General features: G+C 39.2%; 1 protein-coding gene across 2 annotated transcripts in view; it reads left to right on the forward strand.

Annotated features, from left to right (window-relative positions):
• URI1 (URI1, prefoldin like chaperone) overlaps positions 55-25,000 on the forward strand; it is a 39,193-nt gene continuing 14,247 nt past the window's right edge. The window contains exons 1-3 of one of the 2 annotated variants that reach the window (XM_021408210.1): positions 57-10,257; positions 14,338-14,416; positions 16,349-16,484. In XM_021408210.1, coding sequence (XP_021263885.1) covers positions 14,414-14,416; positions 16,349-16,484 — 139 coding nt within the window. In that variant the 5' untranslated portion in view covers positions 57-10,257; positions 14,338-14,413. Of the gene's footprint in view, positions 14,417-16,348; positions 16,485-25,000 lie in introns of both variants that reach the window. The other variant, XM_021408209.1, reaches the window with a different exon arrangement.

Here is a 25,000-nt window from a genome sequence, read left to right on the forward strand (position 1 = left end):
GGCGGGCCGCGTGCTGCTCGGCCCCGCTCCGCGCCGTGCTGCGCCTTCAGCCCGGCCCGCAGCCTGAGCGGCCCTGCACGACGCGTCGCAAAGCGGGCCGCCTCCGAAGTGGGGCGAGAGAGCCGAGCGCTTCGTAGGAACGATCCCGGAGAGCCCGGGCGCCCGTTCTCATGCGGCCACGGCACGAAGTGTGAGAGACCTCTCCGTGCAGATAACGTCCACCACCTCAAGCGGGCGGACCGTGCTCCGTGGGCACGGCTGCACTGGGACTCGGGCTGTGTTATGCACATACACGCTGACCTATGCTCTCCCTTTTCTTCAGTTTTTCCGCTCGTTTTTTGTATATGCCAAACACTTTTAAAGCTGTTTCTAAGGTGTGCAATCTAGCTCCTCGGTTATAACAGAAGACTTGTGCCTTCAGAGTGCATTGTGTTGTCACCTGTTGTTCTAGTAAAGAGTAAGAAAACCCCATAATATGTATGTGGTTCTGTACACAGTTTTCCAGATGAGACGTAGGATTTACTCTACGTCTGCCTTTAGATAGCACGCACAATAATTCCCAGGAGATCTGTGTAATCAGCCGAGCCTTAGTGTGGGCAAGGAGGATCTGTGGTTGCACCCTGCGTAGTCTGCAGGGACGGCGACCTTCTGTGCCAGTGAGCTGCCTCCTCACATTCAAGGCACTCCTGGTGAAGAATAATTTCTGTGGTGTGTGGGTGTCAGTCAGGACTGATGTGCAAGTGGGTGTCTCATAACCGTGTCCAGTGATCCCCAGCTCATGGTGAGACCCCTCCGTAAGCAAGTTTAAGGCTCTTCTTAAACTGATCTGTTCCAGTGCAAAAGAGGACCGAGATACCATTAATTAAGCCTCTGTTGGGCCGATGTACCAAAATTATGTAATATCATAAGGAAACTGCACAATTCCTGCAAATTGGCTAAAAAAAAATAGAACACTTCAATATAAAATTACAGTAAAGATCTACATATCTTGGTTACAACGGAGTGTTGTGATGAAGGTATGGTAGACTTTCCCTCAATGCAATGATTACACATAGTTGGATTACAACAGCATTTTAAGTTATGAAAATGTTCTACTTAAGATGGAGGAGGTCTTTTCATTCCAGCTGCTTCCTTTCAGGGATTCATATTTTTCTCACAAAATTACAGGATTTGAAGGCTCATGTTTTGGTCTTGCCACGAAGATGGGGAAGACATAGTTACCCCACACTGTGGTAAATTCCAAACCGTAGTAGGAGCTTCATAATAGTGCAGTTACATAGAACTATATCTATATGTGCAAGTCTTTAAGTGGGCACATACATTTCTTTCAGATGATGTGATATTGGCCTGTTCTGGTAATGCTTGATTAAGAAAAAAGAAACTCATTTATTCCCATTAGTCTGAAGGCAACCTTTAGTATAGTAGTGGAATACGTTATCTGTCTGCAGATTTAAAGATAATATTTGAGTTCCTTTTGATTATTTTAACATCCAGGCTGTTATACAACCCTGGTATAGCTATGAGTTTGAAATTTTATGTGCTACAGAGCTGCTGTGGAGAACGCTTGAACTGAGGCCTCCTTCCTGTTTAAAAATACAAAAAGAACAGGATGTTCATGACTTGCCGTCCTTAATCTGATTGAGGCTGCAACTTCCAGGTTTAGGACCCCTGGTGAAAAGTAATTTTAATTCTTGTTTAGGAGTGTTTGCCTGTTGGACAGATTTCATCTTGTTAATTTGTGGCGGTAGTAAGACCAAACGGTTAAAAGCAATTTTCAGTGCTCCCACTAAAGGCACTTTGTATAAAAACATGACTTAGAATGTGTATCTTGGGGATAAATTACTGAAGAATATCTAGTAATTTTCATGATAAAGACCATCATTGGAAGCACAGTGCCTGTGTAAAGTTTTGAATATTTCTGTAAGAAGAATATAATGTATGTATCATGGACTACTTACAAAAGCAATATATGTTAGCTGAAAAGACTGCATTAAGTCTACTGTAAGTTAGTACTGGAATTATAAAATGAATATTTAAGTAAGTGGATTCTCATGTGATAGATCCTGCATTTAAGCGTAGTGTTTGGTATACATTTATTCCTATGATCACATGGATTGGGATTACTGCTGATAGGAAGTTGACAGGTCAGACTGTGGCTTGGTAAGACTTCTGTAGACAGTGAATTTACAGTGGGCTCATGTGTTCTGTAGTTTGCAAGCAGTACACTGAAGATAGGTGTAATGGGAGATATTACAGAACCAACGAGACCCAGGGGACTTTTGTAGAGTACAAACAGGCATGGAGAACCTGAAGGATTCCAGTGCTATCTGGCAACGTGGTATTTTTTTTTGTTTGCACTGACAAAACATGTTTTTTTATTTTCCTTTTAGGAAAATTAGGATAAGGAGGTCACTCTCCTGTCACTCGTCTTGACAACAAAGCACAATTAGATTTAGTGTAGCTATTACCATAAATTACTGTAACTCAGTGGCCACTGTCTATTATGACATGTGCTTAATTTTTATGAATTTAATTGTTGGAGGCTATATGATCTTTGATTTCCAAATTGTGCTAAACATTGTGCATGCCTGCAGTTTGTTAACAGTTAAACGAATTGTAGGTGGGTTATGAGGTAATGAATCACAGAATCCTAAGCTTAACTCTCTTACCATTAGCTAAGTGGCTAGCTCTTCTGTTTCAGTCTTTTTCAAGTAATATTTGTGCTGTGAAATCTGCAGCTTGGCAGTGTGAAGGCTATTCCTGCAGCCTGAAAAGAGCAGCGAGGCTGAGTCTGATCTTGTATGTTTCCCACTGCTGCTGGGCCCACTGGAAACATGGAGCTGTTTACCTGCAGCCTCGCAGGATGTGTCAGCCTGCTTCCCCATGCAGTGTCTTCCAGGGTATTGCACTTCTCCCAGCCTGCATCCAAGTGAGCAGAATTTAGAGAGCCTGGCTATGAGGCAGTAGTGGGGTAGGGCTTCATTTTGCACGCAGTTTGAAGAAAGCCCATATACTATTTGATGCTTTGTTCATCATACTCCTCCTTAAAAGGTCCCATCTGAAGCTTTGTATGTCATACTCCTTTTAAAAAGGTACCTGGTCAGTTACCTCCTCCTCTGTTCTGGGCTGTCCGTTACCTTCCCGTAGCAGTGTGTTCAGTGTTTTCTCATGTGCTGCTTTTGAGTACAAGGGCTAATTCAGTCATGACCTGGAAGCTTTCAAACATCACACTTCTTGTTCCTTCAGTGTTAATTGGTCATCCCTTTTACTTTCTTAGCCAATTTTGTGGTATCTTCCTGAGTAACAGTATTTGTCTATACTGTTATTAATATGAATTAAATACCCACTAGTTTATGTAGTGATAAGAATTGTGGAATAAATTGCCACATCTTAAATAGATTTTATTTTATATGGGGATTAAAGTCAAACTTCACCAAAGAGCTTGAAGCGTGTTGTCTTTGTTCAGGAGAGGGCAAGTCTGCATGTGTCCTGCCTCACCAGTAACTGGGGTGTGTAGGTGAGGTGATATCCTCCAGTCTTAGAAGTTCTGGAGCTGTGCTCTGGCAATAGCTGCCCACAGGCCCTGGGAGCAGTTGCAGTGACTGGAGTGCTGTTCAGGAATCATCATTAGGAGATTTGTAAATTACCATTCCAGAAATGGTGGGCATAATCTGGCCTGTCATACATGAGTGCCCCTTACTTCCTATTTGAGGTGGTGCTCTTGTTTTAATTTGAAGTTGTGGTTTTGCAGATGGATGTGGAAGGTTGGAACTTACCATCTCGAGGTGCACAGAGTGGCAGCTGCGCTTATTCTTCATTTTTTTGTTGTGGGGCATTAGGGCTCTGGGCTGTGCTGTGCAGTCACTGTTTTTGTGGTCCCTCTTCACAATAGGGAGCAGCCATTGAGCCAGGTTCTGGCTGCATCATGAAGCACAGGAGGCAATGCAGCAAAGCAGGGCTGTATTCTCCCTCAGCTCTGGGTGTAGGCCTGGGCTCTTGTTTGAGGTAAGGCAGTGTCAAGCCAGCTGTGCTTTGCTCATGCTGTCAGCGGCACTGCTAGTGTCTGGGGGTTTGCCACGCATCAGGACACCCAGTTTTCCTCTATTCCCTCTTGTGACATTCCACCAAGGGTGGACAAGGGAAGTTGGTTCTTTGGTCAGGAAAGCCCATCACTCATGGCAGCTTGAGTTTCCAGAATTCTTTTGGACTGGGGAGTGTCTCCACATCTGCTGGGTTAATAGCTATTTTGTTGTGGTACAAGGAAATTACTAGATTAAAAAAAAGGTCAAGATTTTAGTTATTACGCTGTAAAGATGTGGAATTTTCAGGAAAAATGCCCAATGACTCATGAAAACCTGCAGACAGGGGGACTGATGGCTATAGTTTACTCAGGGCTGTGGCTCGGTACTGAACCACAGCCTAAAGGTACGTCTGCGAGGCGGCTGCCAGCGTCCTGTCACTTTGAAGGCAGTCAGCTTGGGTATTGCCAGCAGCAGTTACTGCACCATAGGCTGTATCACAGCTTGCAAAACCTGCCTGAGATGTTTGGTTACTTTGGACCATGGGAACTTTGTGCTGATGTCTGCTGTTGCCTTAGTGTGGATGCGGAACAGCCATGAGTATGCTCACCTGAAGTAAGCTAAAACAGTAAGTTCTGAGTTCCTTATCTCTGTCTCAAGATGAGGTTACGTGATGTAGCCTCTGCCTTGCTACCAGGGAAAGACAAGATCTTGCTCTGTTTTGTTCTTGCTTGCACCAGTTCCATGGGCTTAGAGATGATTTAACTCACTCACTCAGCAGAAAAGTTCCTTTTGGGAACCTAAGGATCTGAAACAGCAAAGCCAGCGCAGGGAGCTCGTGGCTGGACACAAGGAGGAGGAGTGCTGCCCACGTACTGTGACAGCCTGCCTGGTGGGCACAGCGTGTTTCGGAGCGCGGGTAGGGTTACCGCAGGTAACTGAAGCCTTTTCTCCATGTGACCTGCAGCCACAGCTGGGACTGCAATGTAAAGTCATCTTGAGAGGACATAATTTCACAGCTGGCCCAAGAGAGATGAGGCATTTTCCTGTCTGCTTTTTAGTTCCTAGGTGCTTCAAGTATAATTCTTAAGTTCACAAAAATCATTTTAGCCAGGCATTGCGTTATCAGTAAGTTATTACTTACTGATAAATCGTAGTTAGTGCTAGCCTTTCTGCAGAAGTGTGAGGGCCAAAATTGATACAAAAATGTTCGATCTCTGCTTGTTTTCTCGTAGAGCTATGTAAAAATTGTGATCGTAATTTTAAATAGGAAGATTTTTTTTTTCTCTAGAAAGAAACTTGCCACGATTCAAATTCCTTTATCTCCTTTCCTTCAGTATTCTTCTCAAATACATTTCTTGAAAAGGCATAAATTTCCACCCGAAGGGGAACTTATGCTAATAATTTGTTGAAATGTAGTGTTTTTCAGTAATATAATTTAATAAATGAATAGGAGAGCTGGGAAATGCCTTCTTCCTTTCCTTTTAGATCATTCAGTGTGCCAACAGACTGAAGAACTTTTAATAGTTTTATTTCATTTTTTGATTGAAAATGGGGCTCTAGGAAAAACAATTGTGCAAAAGTTAATTTTGTCTTTCTCCATCAGTGGCTGCTATGTTTTAGGCAAGTACTAGGTGGTTTCCTGGAGGAAAAAATGAAAATTCATTTGAAATGTTTATTTTGCATGTGACTTGTTACACCCTTGTTACTGAGAGATGATTGAATGTTTGACCACCCATTAGAGCTCTTCTGTAATGCAGAGTCATGTGGTGAACTGGCTACTTCATCAACAAACTTAATTTTATTTCCTGGTTTTGGGTGCGACAGAGAAATCTTGTGCATATGAGTATGTGGCAGAATGGGTCTTGATACTGCAAACATTTCTAGACGTGTATGTATATACATATGTATGTATAGACAGTGTGTATGTATCAACCAAATACGTGCATGCACAAGGTTAAGCTGTTAGACTCCAGAGAGCTGGAGTCATCTGAATTAGATCAGTGGTGGAAATGACCTTGGATTTATCGTGAGCCTTATAAACACGGTTCTGTGTTGCAGAAGACCAGCGTATGCTTTCACTGTAGTTTGTGGAAAGTTCTGAGCAATGAAACCAAGGTCGAGCCTGAGATCTTCACTCAGTGCCAAATGGCAGGGACAGTCTCCTGAAGGCATACTGCTGGTTTTAGACTTTATTAGCCCCTTACTTTAATTACTGCCTCATTACTTGCTCTGCTTCCACAAAAAGTATTCCATACTGTCATTTTCCCTAAGTAACTGGAAATGTGATTGAAAGGGATGTTTAAAGTGAGACTAATTCAAGATTAAATAGTCACAAATTATATTATTGCTACATGTAAACAAATTACTTGCATATCTGATTTTATTCAGATTACTTTTCAAGTGGTAAATAATGCTTTATCACTTATATAGTGCTCTTACATCTTTAGAGTGCTTTTCTCACATTAATTAATCATCATTAAACACTCCGAGGTGGGTAGGTTAATACTATTATCCCCATTTTGCAGATGAAGAAATGTAGACTGAGAGGTTGTGATTTGCTCAAGGCCATATAGAAGAAATAAAATCAGAGCTGGGATTAGATCTATGTCCCTAGCTTCTAATTTCAGAGGACCAACCCAGTTGAGAGCCACAGCGTTGTAACAACACGTGCAAGTGTGCACTCAGAAGCAGCACATGTTGGGCCTTCAGTCGCCTAACTTGCAGTTTGCTTAAATGGAAACTTGGTGCTGTATTTCCACATTCATGCCCAAAGTGTGGAAATAGCCACTCATTCGTTTAGGAATCCTTCCTAGCCTGATAGGGCACTTTTATTTTCGTCTTCCATTGAAATTAACGTTCAGCCTGGAAATAACAGTTCTTGAGGCCTGAACATAACTACGTGGCTTGGGCGAAGCACTTTTTACACATGAGATGTGAATTAAAAATGTGGCAGCTTGCTTTAATGCTGAGAGAGATAGGAATTCCCCTTGGTGTGCTAAACCCACTGCCTTGGTAGGCAGCACCTAGCTTCTCAGTACAGAGAGATATTCATGTACGTGCACTACAGCTTAGAGAGCTACCTCCATAAAATAAGATAGGCTGGGATTGGAGAGGGGAGCTGAGCGAGTCGTGCATCATGGAGAGTTCTGTTCAGCTCTGAGTTACAGGAGCAACAGGTGGGAAGAAGCAAGGTGGAAGAAGCCAGTACCCTTCTAGAGGAGGAGGAGGACCTGCTGAGGAAGGTGGCAGATATAGGCGTGCAGTCGTGGGGAACAGGGCAGAGAGCCGCAGGCACGTGGTGACAGCAGCTGCCTACCTGCTCACTGGGCAGCGCCCTGCGAAGCGCTGCACTGCAACTAACTGCTGCTGGAGGGTGGGGGGGGAAGGGACTGTCTGCTTCTTTGTTTGCCTCAGAACTGCGTTGTACACCAGTGGGCCCTGTTTTAATAACAGAGCTGTGGTTAGGCAATGTCAGATGTGCTGCAAGAGTAGTTCAATAGATATTTCAGCATGCAGATAAGCAGCTGATAACCTTGCGTGGGGGAATTCAGGATTATTGGTAGTGCTTCCACTGTGGGGCCTCAGCAGCAGAGCGGAGCTGGTGGCACCGGTGCCCACACACATGGAACCTGGCTGAACCAAGGAGCAGGTGATTGGTTCTATTTACCCCGAGAGTTTTCATTCTTTAATTGTAACTCTACATATAAATAATGTGAGGAAGATGGACTAATGATTTTCCTGTGTTTGATTAAAGGCAAAGAATCAGAGATTTGTTTATATATTTATCTATTTGTTTCTTTGCTACGATAAAACCCATTGTTATCCAAACAGTGTGACTGACCTAATAAAGGACATATGCATAATTGATCTCCTTCTGTTTTTCAATATTTATTTTCTCCTATTTTGTTTTAATAGAGTTCAGTACCAGAAGTGCAGCCTCAAACATTTTTTAAGGTGGTATATTTTAGCACTTCTGTAAAAGGCCTCGTTTTATTCTGGCCACTGAAATGAAAAGGTTTGTTGTTGGTTCCACCCTTTAGTATCCCTTCAAGAGAGATTATATCAAAGAAGAAGAATTAAATTAAAATTGATTGGTGTTATTGATTTTCCTTTCCTTTTTTTTTTTTAAGGGGATAAAGGGTGATGGAAACAGCGTGTGCCCCGATACTATTTTACTGATGGACTATTTTTAAAAAACTTAAGAAGCATATGTGCCCAATTTACATATTTACCAATTAAAAAAGCTTCCAGGAAACATTAAGTAGACTATCTTCTGTAACCTTTAACATTGTAGCTAATGGATATAGCCTGGAAATTTTCATAGAAGGTCCTCTAAATAATGTAAATGATTATGAATATGTAACTAGTTAATATGCAGCTATGAAAGGATTATCATGTAGAGGTTAATGAACATGCTGCTCTTATGGTTTGCAGGGCTTTTCTTTTTGTGCTTTTAGCTCGCTTCATGTGTGCAAAGTCATGGATTGGGAATGGAAAGCTTCCTGTCTTTTCCATCCTCGTCTTTAATGGGGCAATTAAACTGCAACTTTCTTAAGGATTCCATAAACATTTTGTATGCTTAATCGTGTGGTGTACTTTGCAATTGCCACCAAACCTGAAAGAATGAAATGTGCTGATAGAACATTCCCCGACTCCTTGACTTGGCGCTGTTGCGCTCCGCTGTGTGTCAGCACTGTTAGGAAGCATTGCGTTCTACGGTTTACACCTTCTAGGGGGAGTTCACTCTTGAAATGAGTTGTAGTAGGAATTTGATTTTTGAATTTATACCTTGTAGAAGTCTGTATATTTATTCTTAACCCTAAAAAAATCTGGCTTGTGCATTAAAGAAAATACTTCCTTGGAGTTTGATGTGAGAGTTTAAAGCAAATGATGAATTTAATCTTGACTTAAGCAGGGGGAACTACCTGGCTGAATTTCCCCATGGGTTATGAGGCAGCGTAACCACAAATGGATGGCTGATCCTCCTTGCTTAAGTACTTTGCTCTGTTTAAAGAACTATTAGCTCACAAAGCAGTCCCATTTCTTTTTCCTTTACTCCTATATGAGTAAAGAGTGTGGGATCTGAGATCTGTTCTGCAATAGCTGCACATATGCTAACTAAAAAAAAATTGTCTTTCATTCTGTTGTTTGGGAAAAAAAAAGAAAGAATTATCTGCTCCAGTGATTTCAGTGGTACTTGAATGTATGTTATTGTTTTCTCTGCAAATTTTCTCATTAATTGCTTTCAAATGTTAGCATTATTTTGGTTATAAGAAAAACAAAATTTGTAAAAAATAAATAAAAATAAAAATAAAAAATTTGAGAAGATGTCTAGACATATTTAATTGCCTCCTGGCATCGTTGCATTCCATATAATTGAATGGAATTGTGTTACATTTTTGGTAACCATTATTCAGAGATCAGAATACGTTTTGAAAGACAAAATTTCCGCATAATTATGGAAGAGAAGGTCACAGGTTTCAGCATCTTGGATGTTTAATGTATCTAAAAATGTGGTTTAAAAATAATTTCATTTTAACAATGTGCTTTATTTTGTAGATGATCTCTTGGGAAGGCTTGTAACAAAAATAAGTGAAATATTCACATTAAAACTTCCTTTTTTTGGCACCCTGAAATAAAAGAAAGGAAGACAACAGCCTGTAATGGTCAGATATCCTCGTATTTAAACACTCACAAAATTCATTTGTGCTTTTTCAGATTAAAACTGCCAGTGGAAACATTTGTTGATGTACAGATAGAGGAAAAAATGTTTTTGGTGCTGTGGGGTTCATTTGCTTTTGTTTTTATAAGAAATGAGTATGGAAGTTACATTGATGTCTTGCTCTAATGTATATTGTTTTCTTATTCTGCAAGCATGTAACACTGAAAATAGATCTGCAGATTGAACGAAATGCTACCTACCTTCTATCATGTGTCACTTAATAGTTATGGAGCAGGTATTGTACCAAAATATGAATTGAAAAGCTGTAATTTTTTCTCTGGTTATCAGTCTGCATTAGTGTGTGATAAAGTGTGCTGCTTAAGAACTACCATTCAGAGGCCTTTGCACTGACAAATAAAAATGTAAATAGAAACACCACCAAATCTGTAAAGCGACTGTTCTAGTTTCTGATACATTGACATTGCAGCTGTGTGCTTAGCCTTGTTTTTTCATGAGTAGTTATCTGTTTTAATGCCAGGTGGTCACTAGCTGCCAAGAGAAAATCCAGCACTGGTAAGTGAAAAATGTTTGATTACATGCCTAAAATACTGATCAGTAACCTAGCTATGTTCTAGTAAAGTTATTGTACTGTTTGTTCTAATGATAGCCAAATTCTGCGAGCGTGTTTTCAGGACTGGAGGTAGCTTGGAATTACTGCAGTGTGCTCGTCTTTAAGATGTTTATATTTTCCACTGATACCATTGCTTTAAATACACTGAACCTTAGTGGTTATTCTCTTAAATACCCATTTCATTCACCATTTTTCCCTGAGTAACCTTGTGGGATGAATGCTCAATTGAATTTCCACCCCTGCTTGGTGGAAGGGTATTCCCAAGGTAGATTCAATTATTGTTCTTGTTTCCTCTGTAACTATGAGCAAGTAGGGAAAATTTTTTAGCACACTTGGGGGAAAAAACCCGCAAATGATGTGAAAGTAATGTTTCCGTTCCCCCACTCCCCCAGTACACCATGTTATAATGCTTAGTGAGAAATGATTTGTTTTGTTTAAAAAAAAACAACAAAAACTCTGGGCATTTTTTTCTCTGTTGGCAATCTGTGGTTAATAGAAAACATGCTTAGTAAATAATAGTTTTCTATGGCATCTGAGGAAAATGTACATTTAATGGTGAATGAAATCTTATATTATGAGTTACTGTGAGATATAACAGTTGATCTTACAGATATCAAATTACAATATATCCATGCTGTGTTTACCATGATTTTACTGAGAGAACAACAGGAGCTGTCTTGATTATTGTCTGCGGGGTTATTGCAGAATCACAGCAACTGCCCCTTTAGTGGCGAGATTAAACCTTTGGTTATACACCATCAAGCATATAATATTTTAAATTTATTTTAAGAGGCTTTTTCTTCATGCCTGAAAGATCTCCAAGCAAATAATTTATATTTAGTGTGTATCAAATGTTTTTAGTTTAAATGCACATAGGCTGCAAGCACTGGATAAGAGGAAAAAAATCCAGGCAATCTATACACATCATCATATTAAATTCTGACTATCGGCTTGCAAAAATAATCTAAAACTAATATGTTTCATTTATGTTTAAAATTCAGAGACTGCATTAATTTTCAATAAGGGAAATATTATTGAAGTGCCTACTGGTGCTGCTGTAGTTAAGTTAGTCAGCATTTACATAATACCCATACTTTTGGGGGACTTTCTGCAGTGTCCATACCAATTTGGTAGTGTGAAAATCTGCACGTACATTCTTTCACAAAGAGGCATTCTCTTTCAGAAATAAACTAATTGACAGCCTTAAAATTGGAACTGATTTTTTACAAGTTTGGGAAGTTGTAACTGTTATTTCCTTCCATATCCACAGCTGAGGTTTGTAGAATGGGGTGGAAGGGTTGGCAGTGGGAAGAAGGCTTGCTGTTGTGTTGGGTCTTGAGCAAACTGTGGCCATGATCTTGAGTTTGGGGGATTTGGGCACAGAATGTCAGAAGGAAAGCCTAACTTACTGATGTCTTCTATGGAGAAAAGCAGTTTATAGAGCATTCGTACAGCTTTTACTCTAAAAAAACTATTTAAAATTTAGTACCCTTATTTAGATCCTGATTGTGCAAGAGTTGAGTGCTCTTGTTTCAACTGAATAATTTGTTCATATAAGACCTTTTAAGTAGTCAGTGACACAGAAGAATTTTAAATAGAATTGGGTGAATAACAATAGGGTTTTAAAATGCCCAGCATCAACATATTTCCATTAAATTATTTTCTTTTTCATTTTTTAGTACACCTCTTGAGATGTATTTTTAAAGCCATGAATCTGATGATAGGTCTGATTTAGATGTGATATTTCCCTTCCTGGGGATATGGTCATAGCTGAAGCCCAGCACCCATTCTCCCCACGCACGTGGTGACCATGGTCTCCACACAAAATGTGGCCGTGTACGCAAGTTGAACAGGGAGCTCTGCTTCCTTCCTTGAGAGTAACTCTCCTTGTCAATGCATGAAATTGAATGACTGTGTCGGTGGCAGGCCCATTTTGGAACGTGGCCATACTTGGCGATCTCACAGTAGAGGCCTGACAGGCCGGAGGCAGTTGTTCCACTGATTGCAGAGATACATCCTGCTCCGTCCCAAAGGTTTTTTCCCCAGCCTTGTTGTGGGGAAGGGTGGATGGCCACAGCAGTCTGCTTCCAGAGGTCACCACTGTAGATGCGATGAGTCGGGGCAGTCCAGCCCTGCTGTATCTGAAGCGAGTGATTTCTGCTGTACCCTAATCAGATTATTCGGTAGCGGGCAGCAGTCAGACCTTAAAGGCAGTATCTTCTTTCAGATTAATGAAGAAATGTCAGATGACTTTGAGCCATGAAACAATGGGAGTGCTTAATCCTGCTCTAAGTGGAAGCAGTTTTTTTCCATACAATTTTTTTCCTATGGAGAATTCGTTCATTGAAATGAGGTCAAAGCCTTCAGTTTGGGGTCCTTTGTTTTTTAGTGAGTAGTCTGTGTCATCGTCCTCTTTGAAAATGCAGATCTCTGCATGTCAAAGGCTGTGTTTTCTAAATATCATTAAGTAATTGTTGCTGACACCAAGTTGTCATTACATTGCTACCCCCAAAACATCTCTTGGGTTTTGTTGAGATTCGTTTATTTGGCCTTTCTCTGTAAGGAAAGTGAATTATGTTTTCAGTATAATGAGTGCAATGGACAGAGAAACTTGCCTGGTGTGTTGGAAAAATCTTACATCAAACCCAAGAAGTAGCAAGCATCTTTTGTAAATTGTTCTGTGGAATATAGCTTTAATGTCCAAGTGGTTTAAAATCCTAAATTCTGTGTTCAAGACCAGTTCAGCAACTTAAAGTATGAAGTACTCCAGGTATAAAGTAGTGTGATTATAGCGAAGTTCAGCTATGGAAGAAAATGAGACAAAACAGGAGTAGCAGATAATTTTTCATAATGAATGCTGAAGAAGATTTCATTCTGCTTATGAATCTCAGAAAATCAATGATAATATTTTGAGAGTTGTGTTATCAACTACAACATTCATTTTTCAGCACATTTATAGATTGCTTTCCTGAATCATCCTCAGAAAACCTGTAATTTGCATCCTGGGTCAGTGTTGTTAAGTGTGCTGCTCTGTGCTTTCTGTTGCCTTTTATTGCAGAATTTACTGCCACATATAGGATGTTTACTATTTTAAAGCACAAGTAAACAATATCATCAAACCTGACATTTATATGCCAGCTACTTCACGTAGGAGCTGATCTCTGATGATCTTCAGAGTGGCAGTTGTCCATTAAAAAGACTTTTTCCAGCAAAATTTAAGTGCTCAAGAGTTTCTTCAGAGAAGAAGGCTTTTTAGAGCAAGTACAGTAGCTTGTTTTGCACACAAAGGGAAATCCCCGTGGCAATTAAAATGCCACAAAGGCCTCTGAAGAGTCAGGTATCTGTCATGGGAATAAGTTGATCCAAGTTCATCAAGTCATTTCTGTTTTGTATAGCAACACGTGGCTTCTGAGAAGCAATAGAAGGAATGCTCCACTCCTGTGTTGTTTGCCAGGGTTTGAAGACACGACAGAGTTTGGGGCAGTCAGGTGATCTTTCAGGAATGTTGATTGTTGATGGGCCCAAAAAGTTGATGTGAAAATCAGAGTTAGTTAAAATTTTGCTCATTTATGTCAGCCCAAGCAAAGGTAACGAATCCTTTATTACAGGTGATACTTTGAAGAATTTGCCTCTTCTGAAATATTAAACTGAATTTTCAGTTATTTTTCCAAATATTGATGGTGGTATAATTGTTGAACTTGAGCATGAAGTGAGATATGCCAAAGCCTGGTGCAAGAACTGATTCTTAGCACCATAAAAACTCAAATTCAGAAGTACACTCACAAGCTAAAATAATCGTATCCCTACTTTAATATGCATTATTCTAAAGTAATCTGTAGCTATTATAATTGTCATACCAAGTCTTTTTTTTGTAATAAATAACTTACTAATTTATTAAGTGCATGTGCTGTAGAGTAAAATAGTTTGTTTTCTTTGTATTTTTGGGGGTTGTGGAATTAATAGCAGAAAAATATTAACTCTGTGTTAGATATGAAATTGAATGAACTTGAATTTGTCAACAGGAAGAAGGTGGAGAGTGATTATGAGGTTCTTCAGGAACGACTCCGTACGTTGCCTGATAAACTGTCCTATGATATCATGGTATGTACCCTGTATGGTTCACAAAAGATAACGGAATAAAATTTTTAGTAACTCAGGTATCTGCATTAGCAGGGAGATGTTTTTCAGGTTGCCATCTAGTAGTCAGTAATGGTACATTTATGATAATAATAGTTAAACCTTTGCTTTTGTTTCTTTCTCTTTTCTTTGAAATCTATTATAAATTACAGTGTTACTGACAACTGAGAACTGATGACATAAATGCTAACACAAAACCTGACACATTTGATATGTAAATCCATTGTATAGAAAACTATAATTATGAGTGAATTATGGTACTTAGTCACTTCCTTTGAAGCAAGTGGCCGTAGTATTTTCTGATTCATGGAAATAAACCACAGAACATTGATTTTTACATAAAAAGGTGCAGCTAATTTTTGTTTCGCCGATCTTCACATTGACATAGTGATCTTTTCTTTTGCTTTGAATCTTCTGAAACAGCAACACAGCTCCCCGTTTAAACTTTACCACGTTGGCTTGCACTCACCAGAATTTTGATCAGTTTGACTACTCCTTTTCTTTCTCTTCCCAGGTCCAGTTCAAGATAGATCTTTGTAGCTTGGGGAGCTGTACTGTAAATAACTCAATGGCTCATTCCAGTACAGGGTGTCTGATTGCCTTCTTGCATGGCAGCCTGGCTCAGCATACAGTTGAGTTGTTTGTAAGATGGCAATTCATCACAGTTCCCAGGTAGTAAAAGGAAACGTTCCCCTCTCCAGCTCTGGTCGTGCTACTCTAGATGTTGTTTGTAGTCCTGTGACCTTGTGTAAGTGCATGGCCGCACCATGTAAAGCAAGAAGATTGCATTGTTTTGAAGCACAGAAAAATACTATTACAAAAAAATAAAAACTAGATAGGGCTTATTCATAGTTAAAGCCATCATGTCAACTCACATCTGTTATTTTAAATGTGTATAAATAGTTCCTATCCTGCTAGCCAAATATTTTCATATGTTTTCAATTTTGCTTTCATCATTTTGGCGGGAGAGTGAACAGGCTACTTGAAAACCAAATCAGGCAGGGTGCATGTGTAGGGAAAGCCTGTCCCACACAGTCATAGCACAGAGATCCTGCCTGCTGCAGAGCCGCTTTGAGCTCTGTCAGGCACCTCCTGGATGCTGACACTGGAGAGGAAAGCTTTTCTAGGGAAACAGGTCTCCAGACTGAGTGCTGTGCTTCAGCAAACTGCTGTGGGAAAGCAAATGGATGACCCAAGGGAGTGAGGAAGGCAGCAGAATAAAGTGGTGCAAACTGACCAAGATAGGTCTTTTTTATCCCAAGAAGGAGGAAACTTGAGCTGGCTGAGGTTTTTAGTTCTTCACCCCCTCCATTTCAACTTCAACTTGATTGTGGCCTACTAGATTGCAGCCCAAAGGCAATGAAACGGTGTCGTTCAGTGCTATCTGTGACCTGCAGCAGTCCCCCAAACTTACACCGAGGTTTCTATGCTCTTAGAATAAAAAGGCATGTACTGAAAAAAGCTACATGTCTTTGAGTTGCCTATTTAAGAATACCGTTTCAAGAATTGTATTTATTAAGAATTTTTAAAATGATAGCAAAGCTGAGCTTGCTTTGACTAGGAAATGAATCTTGTCTTCAAATAGCAAAAACTTAACTCACCTAAGGAATACTATTTTTATTGTCAAGGCTCACCTGCTACAGTAAAGTTGTTTTCCATGTGGGTATTCAGTTGTACTGTAGTTTCACAAGTTTTCTAGTTCGGTACTACTTTTCTGGTTTTGTAAGTACAATACTAAATTCAGACAGATGTTTATGAAGGGCTTGTCATTAAATAACTGCTATGGAGTTTTACTTACCTCTGTATTTTACTTTTTTTTTTTAACTAATTGATGAATGACTCTCTAGGTTTATTTTCATTGGTGATTTTCAACGGTGCTTTCTGTGCCTTTGACAGGTACCTTTTGGTCCTCTTGCCTTCATGCCAGGAAAACTTGTCAACACGAATGAGGTTACTGTTCTGCTTGGGGACAACTGGTTTTCAAAATGCTCAGCGAAGCAGGCTGTTGAGCTGGTTGAGCACAGAAAAAAATGTATGTATATTTTTGAACATAACTTAATAGTCAGCATTCTCTGTCTTTTCATTAATACATAAAATTAGTAGCGTTTACACTGCTCACTTTTTTGTGTGTGCTACCTAATGAATCTTGCTCATATGTAATATCAGTTTAGCGCTTGGTTTTCCATCTTTACATGGTATTTTATCAGATAAGTGATCTTTTTAAAACAGCTAGCAAGAGCTTTATTCCTTTGTTTTGTTTGTTTGTTTTTTTAATGATACACTTGCTTAAATTACCAAAATGCAGGTTGTGAAATTAGATTTCAAGGTCAGTCAAGAGTTATTTGTTTATTATAAGCAAAACAAAGCAAAAGGCAAAAAATTTGTCATTTTTGTTTTATGTGAGAAATTCTGTGTTTCAGAAAGCAGACATTGCATTATACTTCGCTCCTCCTTACCTTATTCCCTGTATTCTGTTTCCTTGTCTCTCTCCTCTTAGTGCTTGGCTTCCGCATCCCATTTTTTCTCTATCTTCTTTGTTCTCCAGCTTACTTCTAGCTCCTATACGCTTTACTCGTATTTTTTATTTCTTGCTCACTTTTCTGGACTTCTGCATTTCTGCCTTCTGCATTTGACATGCCTGTTCATTGCTGTGGAGCAGTCCACTGGATCTCCCTAGACCCAAGTGCCACTGGTGACCAGCAGATTCGTTTATTAGCAGCAGATGGCGATCGTAGAGGCAAACAGACAAGTCCTTTTTTGTTTCCAGCTCTTTTTTGTTGGTGCTGAGATCTTGGCTCTGGTGAGGAGGACCTCTAGCAAGCCTTGTGCACAGCGCTCTTGTAACAGAAGTTAGGAGTGTGAGAAAGAATAAGAGCCTAAAATACTTGATATAAATGTCAAGGAAGGGAAAGCAAAAAAATGGAAAATAAATTGATACCTGTTAACCTTGGCTGTTTTTTTCAGATAAGCATTTGAGCAAATTTTTTTTCACATCTGTTTAACCTGTGATCTATCTCGTTCCCGAATGACTGTTCTCTGCAGCTTTAGCTTCTATGTTACAACTAGCATAAGTACTTTGGTTTTTTTAAGTTCAGTTATCCAGGTCGCCGCCTGGGGTAGAATACACCAAAGGTTCCCTATCTGGATCTTTTTTTTTTTTCATTTCTACGCAAACAAAAATTTGTGTAAGAAAAGTTTTTGTTAAAAAATAACTTGCTGCGTTACTTAAAAATATTCCTTTATGAAGAAGACTACCAAAAGTATGTAATTTGTATTTTACCTATTATCTTTATTAATCTGGTTCTCCTGACAGAACTTTGCAATTTTCTTTCTTATTGAACTGAATCTGCATTATTTATTGTGACTCTTGCAAGATCTCAGGTCTGTATCTCTTTCCTTGAACATTTTATATTTTATTTTCAGTGCCGCAGAATATTTTTGTCACAGTTACATTCAGTGAAATCATTTGACCTTTGCATAGTAGATGTTTGAACATTAAGTAGTCTGCTGGGAGACACACAATAAATGCTGGGTTCTTTTCCTTTACGATCTTTTAAATTGCATTTAAAATATGAACTCAGAAATACTCATTTCTTTTAAAGCAAAATAATCATTGATGCCTGGATATAAACCTTGCATTCAGCTGATAGTTCACTACAGCTGTGTGATGGCTGCCAGTGGGAGGCTCCAAAACACTGATATTAACTAAAAACTTTTTATTTAAAAGACTATTTTCAGTTTGGGATAATTAAAGCCATATTAGTGCATATGATTCTGAAAAAGATATGTATTACTTTTACAGATACAGTTTTCTCTTTTACAAAACCATTTCACACTAGATGAAGACAAATTAGAGGAGATTACTGGAGATTTTATTTGTTTATTCTAATTAGAAAAAAGTTACACACATGAAAGGCCTGTAGGCCATTGTTGTGTAATAGGAATGTTCCACTTATGGCGCAGATGTGAGAGACTGGTGCTTCAGAAGTGCTTAAAGTCTCTTGTGGACTGTCGTTATTTTAAAAGATACCACTTCTGCTGTCTCTGGTGCTTTGCAGCTTACATGGTGACATCCATTTGGCGACGGCGTTATGTGGAGGGGAAGAGTAGAGAACCTGTGTTCAGCCTGTTTTAATATCAGGACTGTTGGGCAGTTAGGGCAGGGTAAGAGATGCCTGTAGCTAACTTCGCAGCCTCTTGCTGGCCCTGGGCTTTTTCTTTGCTGTCCTGGACTGATTTTGCATGGTCTACCCACTGAAGGCCGCCGGTAACCAGTGGTGGGCCTGGTGGAGGCCACCCCTGGCCTAACAGCTAATTTAGTCAAGATTCACGGACAAGTTCTTTTCCGTTGAACTCCATGGGCATATGTTAGGTAAATACAAAAATGGACAATGTGAGTTTGCATGCTTAAGCAAAAACAGGGAGAGAGAGATAAATCAAATGATAGGGTTGAGTATGAAAAAAGCCTTCTAAGTTAAGGGCAGCAATAAGAGCGTACTATATATAAAAGCTTTAAATAGTGCTAATTAGGTCATCCTTTTTGTTATAGTTTTGTTTAATTCGCTTTTTAAAGGAGAATGAGTGGAACAAATATTTGCTTCTGTGGAATAGTGAAATGCCCAGGCACAGCAGATTAATTTCTTGGTTAGAATCTATTTGATTGAAAGGAAAAATTGGAGGGTGACTGTACTGAATTCTGAAAGTGAGTGCACTTTAACTGATACAGCTGTAGAAAGCCCTGTTTTGGGGATACATTTTTTGTTGCTTAGCTTTTGATTTAGATGCAAGCTATTCGGCACTGCGATTGGTAAAAATGTATTAGGTAAAATTTGGGACACTCACTCATGTCAAATGTTACCTTTTCATAAAATATTGATCATGTCTCCCTGAATAGTATTTGAGTTGCAGTAAATCTCACTTTTTTGCACATTTTTGTGACATCTCTGGATGTTCAGTTAATTCCAAAGCTGTTAAAAAAATCTAGTGCACTTTATGAAATTGTCAAGTGTATTTTTAATTGTTTTAAATTTGTTGCAGTTTATTACACCAGGTAGTAATGGGAAACACTTTACACGTATGTTTGTGTGTAAAATGTGAAGAAACAGTGAAGTAGATTAAAGGATACACACACCAAATTCCATTATAATAAAAGAAATTAGCTTTTTAAGTATGTCACAGTTTAGCACAACAATAATGCAATTGTAGTTTTTTCTCTTACAATTATCTTGCTTAAGGTACTTCATAATATTTCTGTTCTCCTCAAGGCAAGACTGTATTGTTTCAGAATTCAAAGAGGGAATAAAGATTCTTTTTGTGAATATGGGATTATATCTTTTACGTGTTTGTGATGATATAAATTACTTTTTTTCCCTATATCAGTAATCGCATTAATTCTTTAAGATGGGAAATTTTTCATTACAATGGTCCCTGTGGTAGTTACTATAGAAAGAAATTAAATAGATTTTTCTTGTAAATATTTGTGGATTAATTTGGTATGCTAGGTATTCCAAGTGTCTAAGCACTTTAAAAGGTGGGGAATTAAAACATACACACAAAACTAGGAGTGGTTTTATCGTGCTAAAAATTTGTCAGATAAAAAAAAAAATCCCACTTAAAGGAGAATTGTTGAACTACTTAGTAATTGTGTCTTCAATACATGTAAGAATACCCTTGCAGTGTCATGCTGCAAATGAATTCATGAAATGAAAATACTGATTACATTAACATACAGTATTGTGATAGTACCCAATTGTAAATTGCAGTATGTAACCTTTAATACAAATATTTGTGTCAATCAAAATTGACCGAGAGCAGAATATACAGAGTTTAAAAGATACCATTGTTTTTAATAAATAAGATGATCCAGGCAGATGAGACCAGGCTGAATTTGTTCCTTATCAGCATTTCCAGAAAAAGGATGTTGTCTCCAAAATATATGATAGGAAGGCTTTCCATTTTCCATCTGTGAATGAGTGAGGCCTTTAGAGGATTTAATGTTTCACCCAAGGGTGAGAATTATTTTCTTTGTATTTTAAAGAATGTAACACACACTTGCCTACTCACTTTTTGGGGAAAAGAACAAAAGATGCAGGTATTGTTACAAAGAAATCTAGCTATTGCTTTCCCTCATTTAAAAAAAAAAATGTTTTCTCCTGTTTTATCTATATACTGTAGAATAATTTTGCACAGTACCTTTGTACGTGCTTGGCTTTTTTTTTTTTTTTAACCATTTTTTGAGATTATTGCTTTTTTAATCTTTGGAAACTTTCATGAGTTCCTTAAGTACCCTTACTAAGGTAGGAGCTGATTCTGTGAAGCGCTAAGTGCTCTAAGTTTGCTCTGCTCTTCCTCGAGGTGTTTGGTTTCTCACAGGACCTGGTCGTGGTATTTTAACCAGAAGGCAGTGGAAGAAAATAAGGAGAATAGACTCCTTTGTGTTGGTTGTTTGCAAAAAAGCCTGTTGGTAGGGCAGCAGATGAGCTTGTCGGAATGCCACCCTCCTACATTTACCAGGAATTTCACTGGATGCATATAATTTGGTTAAGATAAGTAGGACTGAGAACCTGAAAGAGAAGTGAATGGCATTTACTTAGTATTTCTAAAGTTGAATATCCATATACGTTTTTGCAGGAGAAAATTTGAATGACTTTGGTTTCAATATCAAGAGAACATGGAGAAGAGAACGAAGGTTCTCTTTAAAGGTTGCAAAGATACTATACCAAGGGTCATATCACAGAATTCTGCATTTGAAAGAACTAGTGCAATTGCCATTATAAAGAAAAAAAAATAATGTTGTTGCACAAAGAGAGCTTAAATCCATATACACAAAAAGCAATCAGGATTGTCTTTTGAATCTTAAAACAAATGCTTCTCTAGAAGAATGAGCAGGAACAAATAGAATCATGTAGAAGGGTGTTTTGAAAAGCTCTTAGTAAATACTTTCTACAGAACGGCAGATGTAGTTTGTTTCAAGTAACTTGCGGTTTGGTTAATTATTGTCTTAAAAATATTTTGTTGCAGATTAAATATATATTTGTCAAAATACTGTTAAAATCCCTCAGGTGATTAATCCACTTGCACAGACCCTGAAAAGCAAGAAAATAAGTAAAGCACTCACAAAAGCATGCCATTACTCAACCTGTTAATAGTACTTGTAATTGTACTGTAGTGCTGTACTTTTGCGAGGAAATACCTGCCATCTCTGAAGGATTCAGAAGTGGATTTGCGCATTAGATTGCACGATACTTTACCTCTATCCTCAATGATATTACTGCTCTCCATTAAGAGACTGTATGATAGGTATTTTTTTTGTTCAGGGGTCAGTTGTGCTAGAAATTGCTGGTGAAAGATTGTACGTGCACAGTGCTGTTCTGTGCCTTCCTTTCTGCGTGGGATGTGAGGTGGTGGCAGCCCTGCAGGCCGGCTGGGTTCCTGCCTTGGGTGGCTGGCTCTCACTGCTGGCTGCTGCTGCCTAGGTAAGTGCCTCTTCCTGGCTTGTATGAGCCTTCTGTGCATAATACTACAGTAAGGTTGTCTGCCTTCTTCTTGAGAAAATGTGTTGGACAATGAAGAGATCCTACCTCTAAATCTCAATTATATACAGAACTCTGTGATATGCTCCATCTAAAATTACATCTGTCACCTGTCCTCAAAGGAGGATTTTTTGTAACCCTCTAGTCATCTTCTGGTATCCACAAAGCACACCCAAAGTCTGGTTGAACCTAGCAACGTAGACCGGGCTTTGGCTTTGTCTCAGTTTGTCCTGTTTCACAAAGTCTGATATTTCAAAATAGATCAACCTGTTCTCACTATTCTTGTCTCTTCTTACTATTTAAATCCCAGCGTAACACACGGTTTCCAGAAGTAACTAAAATAATGTCTATGATTCCCCAAATCCTTACAGACAACACTCCAAGGACATTAATGTCAAACTCAGATAATTAAAATTTGTATCCAGCCAAGCTAATTAACCCATTAAAGCCAAGATGCGTAGATGAGAATTTGTGTCAGTTTGGCGTTAGTATGTTGTCATGTCTTATAAAATCTGGCTTCAGTGGACTTCATTTCAGCAATACGAAATGCGTTCTATTTTTACTGTATCAGTGTATATGTAGAAAGCAGAGAGCTGCTTCTTAAAACCAGCTAACCATGGGGTAAGGGACGCCAGTCCAGGCGATTCAGCTAATGAGGTGGCTGGAAAAGAATGATCTAAATGGGAAGAAATCTTACTGCCTGTAAAGATTCAAAGGCTGCTGTGCAGGAGAAAGCCACGTATACTGGTACAGGATTCAAAGCTCTTTTCCTTTTGGCAGTCCTGGAAATCAGTCTTCAAGTCCTGGCTTGTCTATAGTGCTGAGCTATCTTTCCAGGCTGTTTAACTAAGACATGTAAATAGGAACTATTAGGGTTCACCTGAAAGCCATGTCAGGCTTCGCTGAGGTTATTGGATGTGACAAAGTTGGACAACAGCCTCTAGTTCAATCCGTCTTAAAAGGCTCTAAGAAGCTTAAACCACAGGGTTGTAAGAAAAGTAGACTACGAAGCCTCTCCTCTGCAGTTGTTTTTCTGGAGTCTCACTTGATAAATACATTATTAAAAAAATAAAAAAGAAGAGGTAGGTTTTGAAGTGAATTGTTTCTTTCTAAGTCTGGTAGATGTAACATTCGATCACTGGTGCTAGAGGCTTTTAGGCTGTGCTGTGGCAGGTTTAAAGCACAGAGCCCTGTGGTTCCCTTGCTGTTAAGTGCAGGAACCTTCTCCAGGAGACTGAATTGTCTGCCCTTGCAGGTCTCGCCCCAGAGCAGGTCCCTTTGCCAGCCAGGAATATTGGGCCTATGTTTGTGAGGGCATGAGAGCGAGCTGGTGACTGGGGACATCACGGTAATCCTGGCTGTCCTGCTGGCACCTTGGGTGGCCTAGAGGAGACCACTTGAACTGTCTGTTTCTTCATCTGTGAAATATGAGAGAGAAATACCTCCCTCCTTCCCGCACAGGATGCTGTGGCCATTCCTTAATGCCTGTATGGCAGCACAGGCCCTGCGCTGTGTGCGAGGTGCCGCATAGCACAGCGGCCTGCCCGGTGTCCATCGGGAGGTGCTGTGCAGAGGTGGCTCTCTGGGTGGCTGCTGGGCCTCAGGTACAGAAGCAGCGACTGAGCAACCAGGTGTGCTTATTTACAGCTGAGCATCATGTTTACTGTGAAAGTAAAATAGAAGCCGGAAGGAAATTGGTCTCAATCTAGATGTTCATGCATATTGAGACTGCCTTCAGGAGCTGGCAGCACAGACGGGAGTTTTTGTAGGAGAACTGTTGCACCTCCCTTTGATTTGGACTTTGGAGGGTGTTATACGCTGTGAAAGGCTGTGGGCTATCGGCAGGAATTAAAAGAAGACTTAAAGGGCTTTGTAAGGACAAGACCCTAGGAACAACGAGTTCCTATCAGGCAGGCCCGTGCAGAGGAGCGGTGTCTCTTGAAGGGTGTGTGTGTGTTTGGGTACTGTTCTCGACCACGACTGCTTTTTGGGAATAGAATTTCATCCAGATGTATGCACTAGGAAATGCCAATGGAGAGCCTTTTTCAGGGGAGAATTTTAGGTTCTCAGAAACAAATGAACTAATGGAGATCATTGAATGTTTGGTGAATAGTTGCTTGGTTTAGAGACTGATACTTGCTTCTTTTTTGAAAGGACAGATGCTTGTATAGTCTTTTCCAAGATGCATAATCTTTCTAAACTATTTACTATAAATAATTCCTTCTTAAGTAATTGTATTTGATATATTGCGGAATACCAGCAAGGAAAAAAGTGTGCAGTACTGAATCTTTCAAAATTAGGATGGGAGTACTCTGACAAGCTTGGTAGTTATATTTTGTCTTGACTATATGATGTGTAATTCCCTCTGCTCTGTGGAGGGATCTGAACCTGTTTGCAGAAGTCTGAGTCACTAAGTAGATTTTATTTTGCAAGTACAAATACAAACTCATTTTGTCTACTTAAGTACATTTTATAATCATTTTGTGACTGTTAACATATTTTCACACATCCTTATCTGAAAGACCTATTGTTACAATAAATGCAATCTCTGAAACAGTTACAGTTGCATACCCTAGCCAGAAAACTATAGGGGGAGCATGTATGTATTACATTTTTAGGATTAGTGTCTGCACCAGAGAAATAATTGATCAAATACTAAGGTTAGCACACAAAAGGAGAGTTAAAGGAAAGCGTAAGAATATTGAGGGAATACTTTGAAAACAGTTTTCCTTCAATTCACATTCCTGTCTGTAGAATAGGAATAGCAGGACTCTCGATCATACTTGCATATTGTGGCAATAGATAATTTAAGGTAGAGGATTTTTGTAACATGCTACAATACTGGTGATCATGTAAGTATCATAAGTAGAATCAGAGCTGGGAAAGGAACTCACTAGATTTGTGACGTGAGTTATTGTTTTGAAAAGTTTGTTGAAGTGTGACTTTGCTGATCCCATGGTAGAAAAGTAGGAGCTCATTGCCTCCTTCATAGTATTGTGTAAGACATTTTCTTACA

Source organism: Numida meleagris, chromosome 10 (assembly GCF_002078875.1).
Source record: "Numida meleagris isolate 19003 breed g44 Domestic line chromosome 10, NumMel1.0, whole genome shotgun sequence".
In the NCBI taxonomy this organism is placed as follows: domain Eukaryota; kingdom Metazoa; phylum Chordata; class Aves; order Galliformes; family Numididae; genus Numida; species Numida meleagris.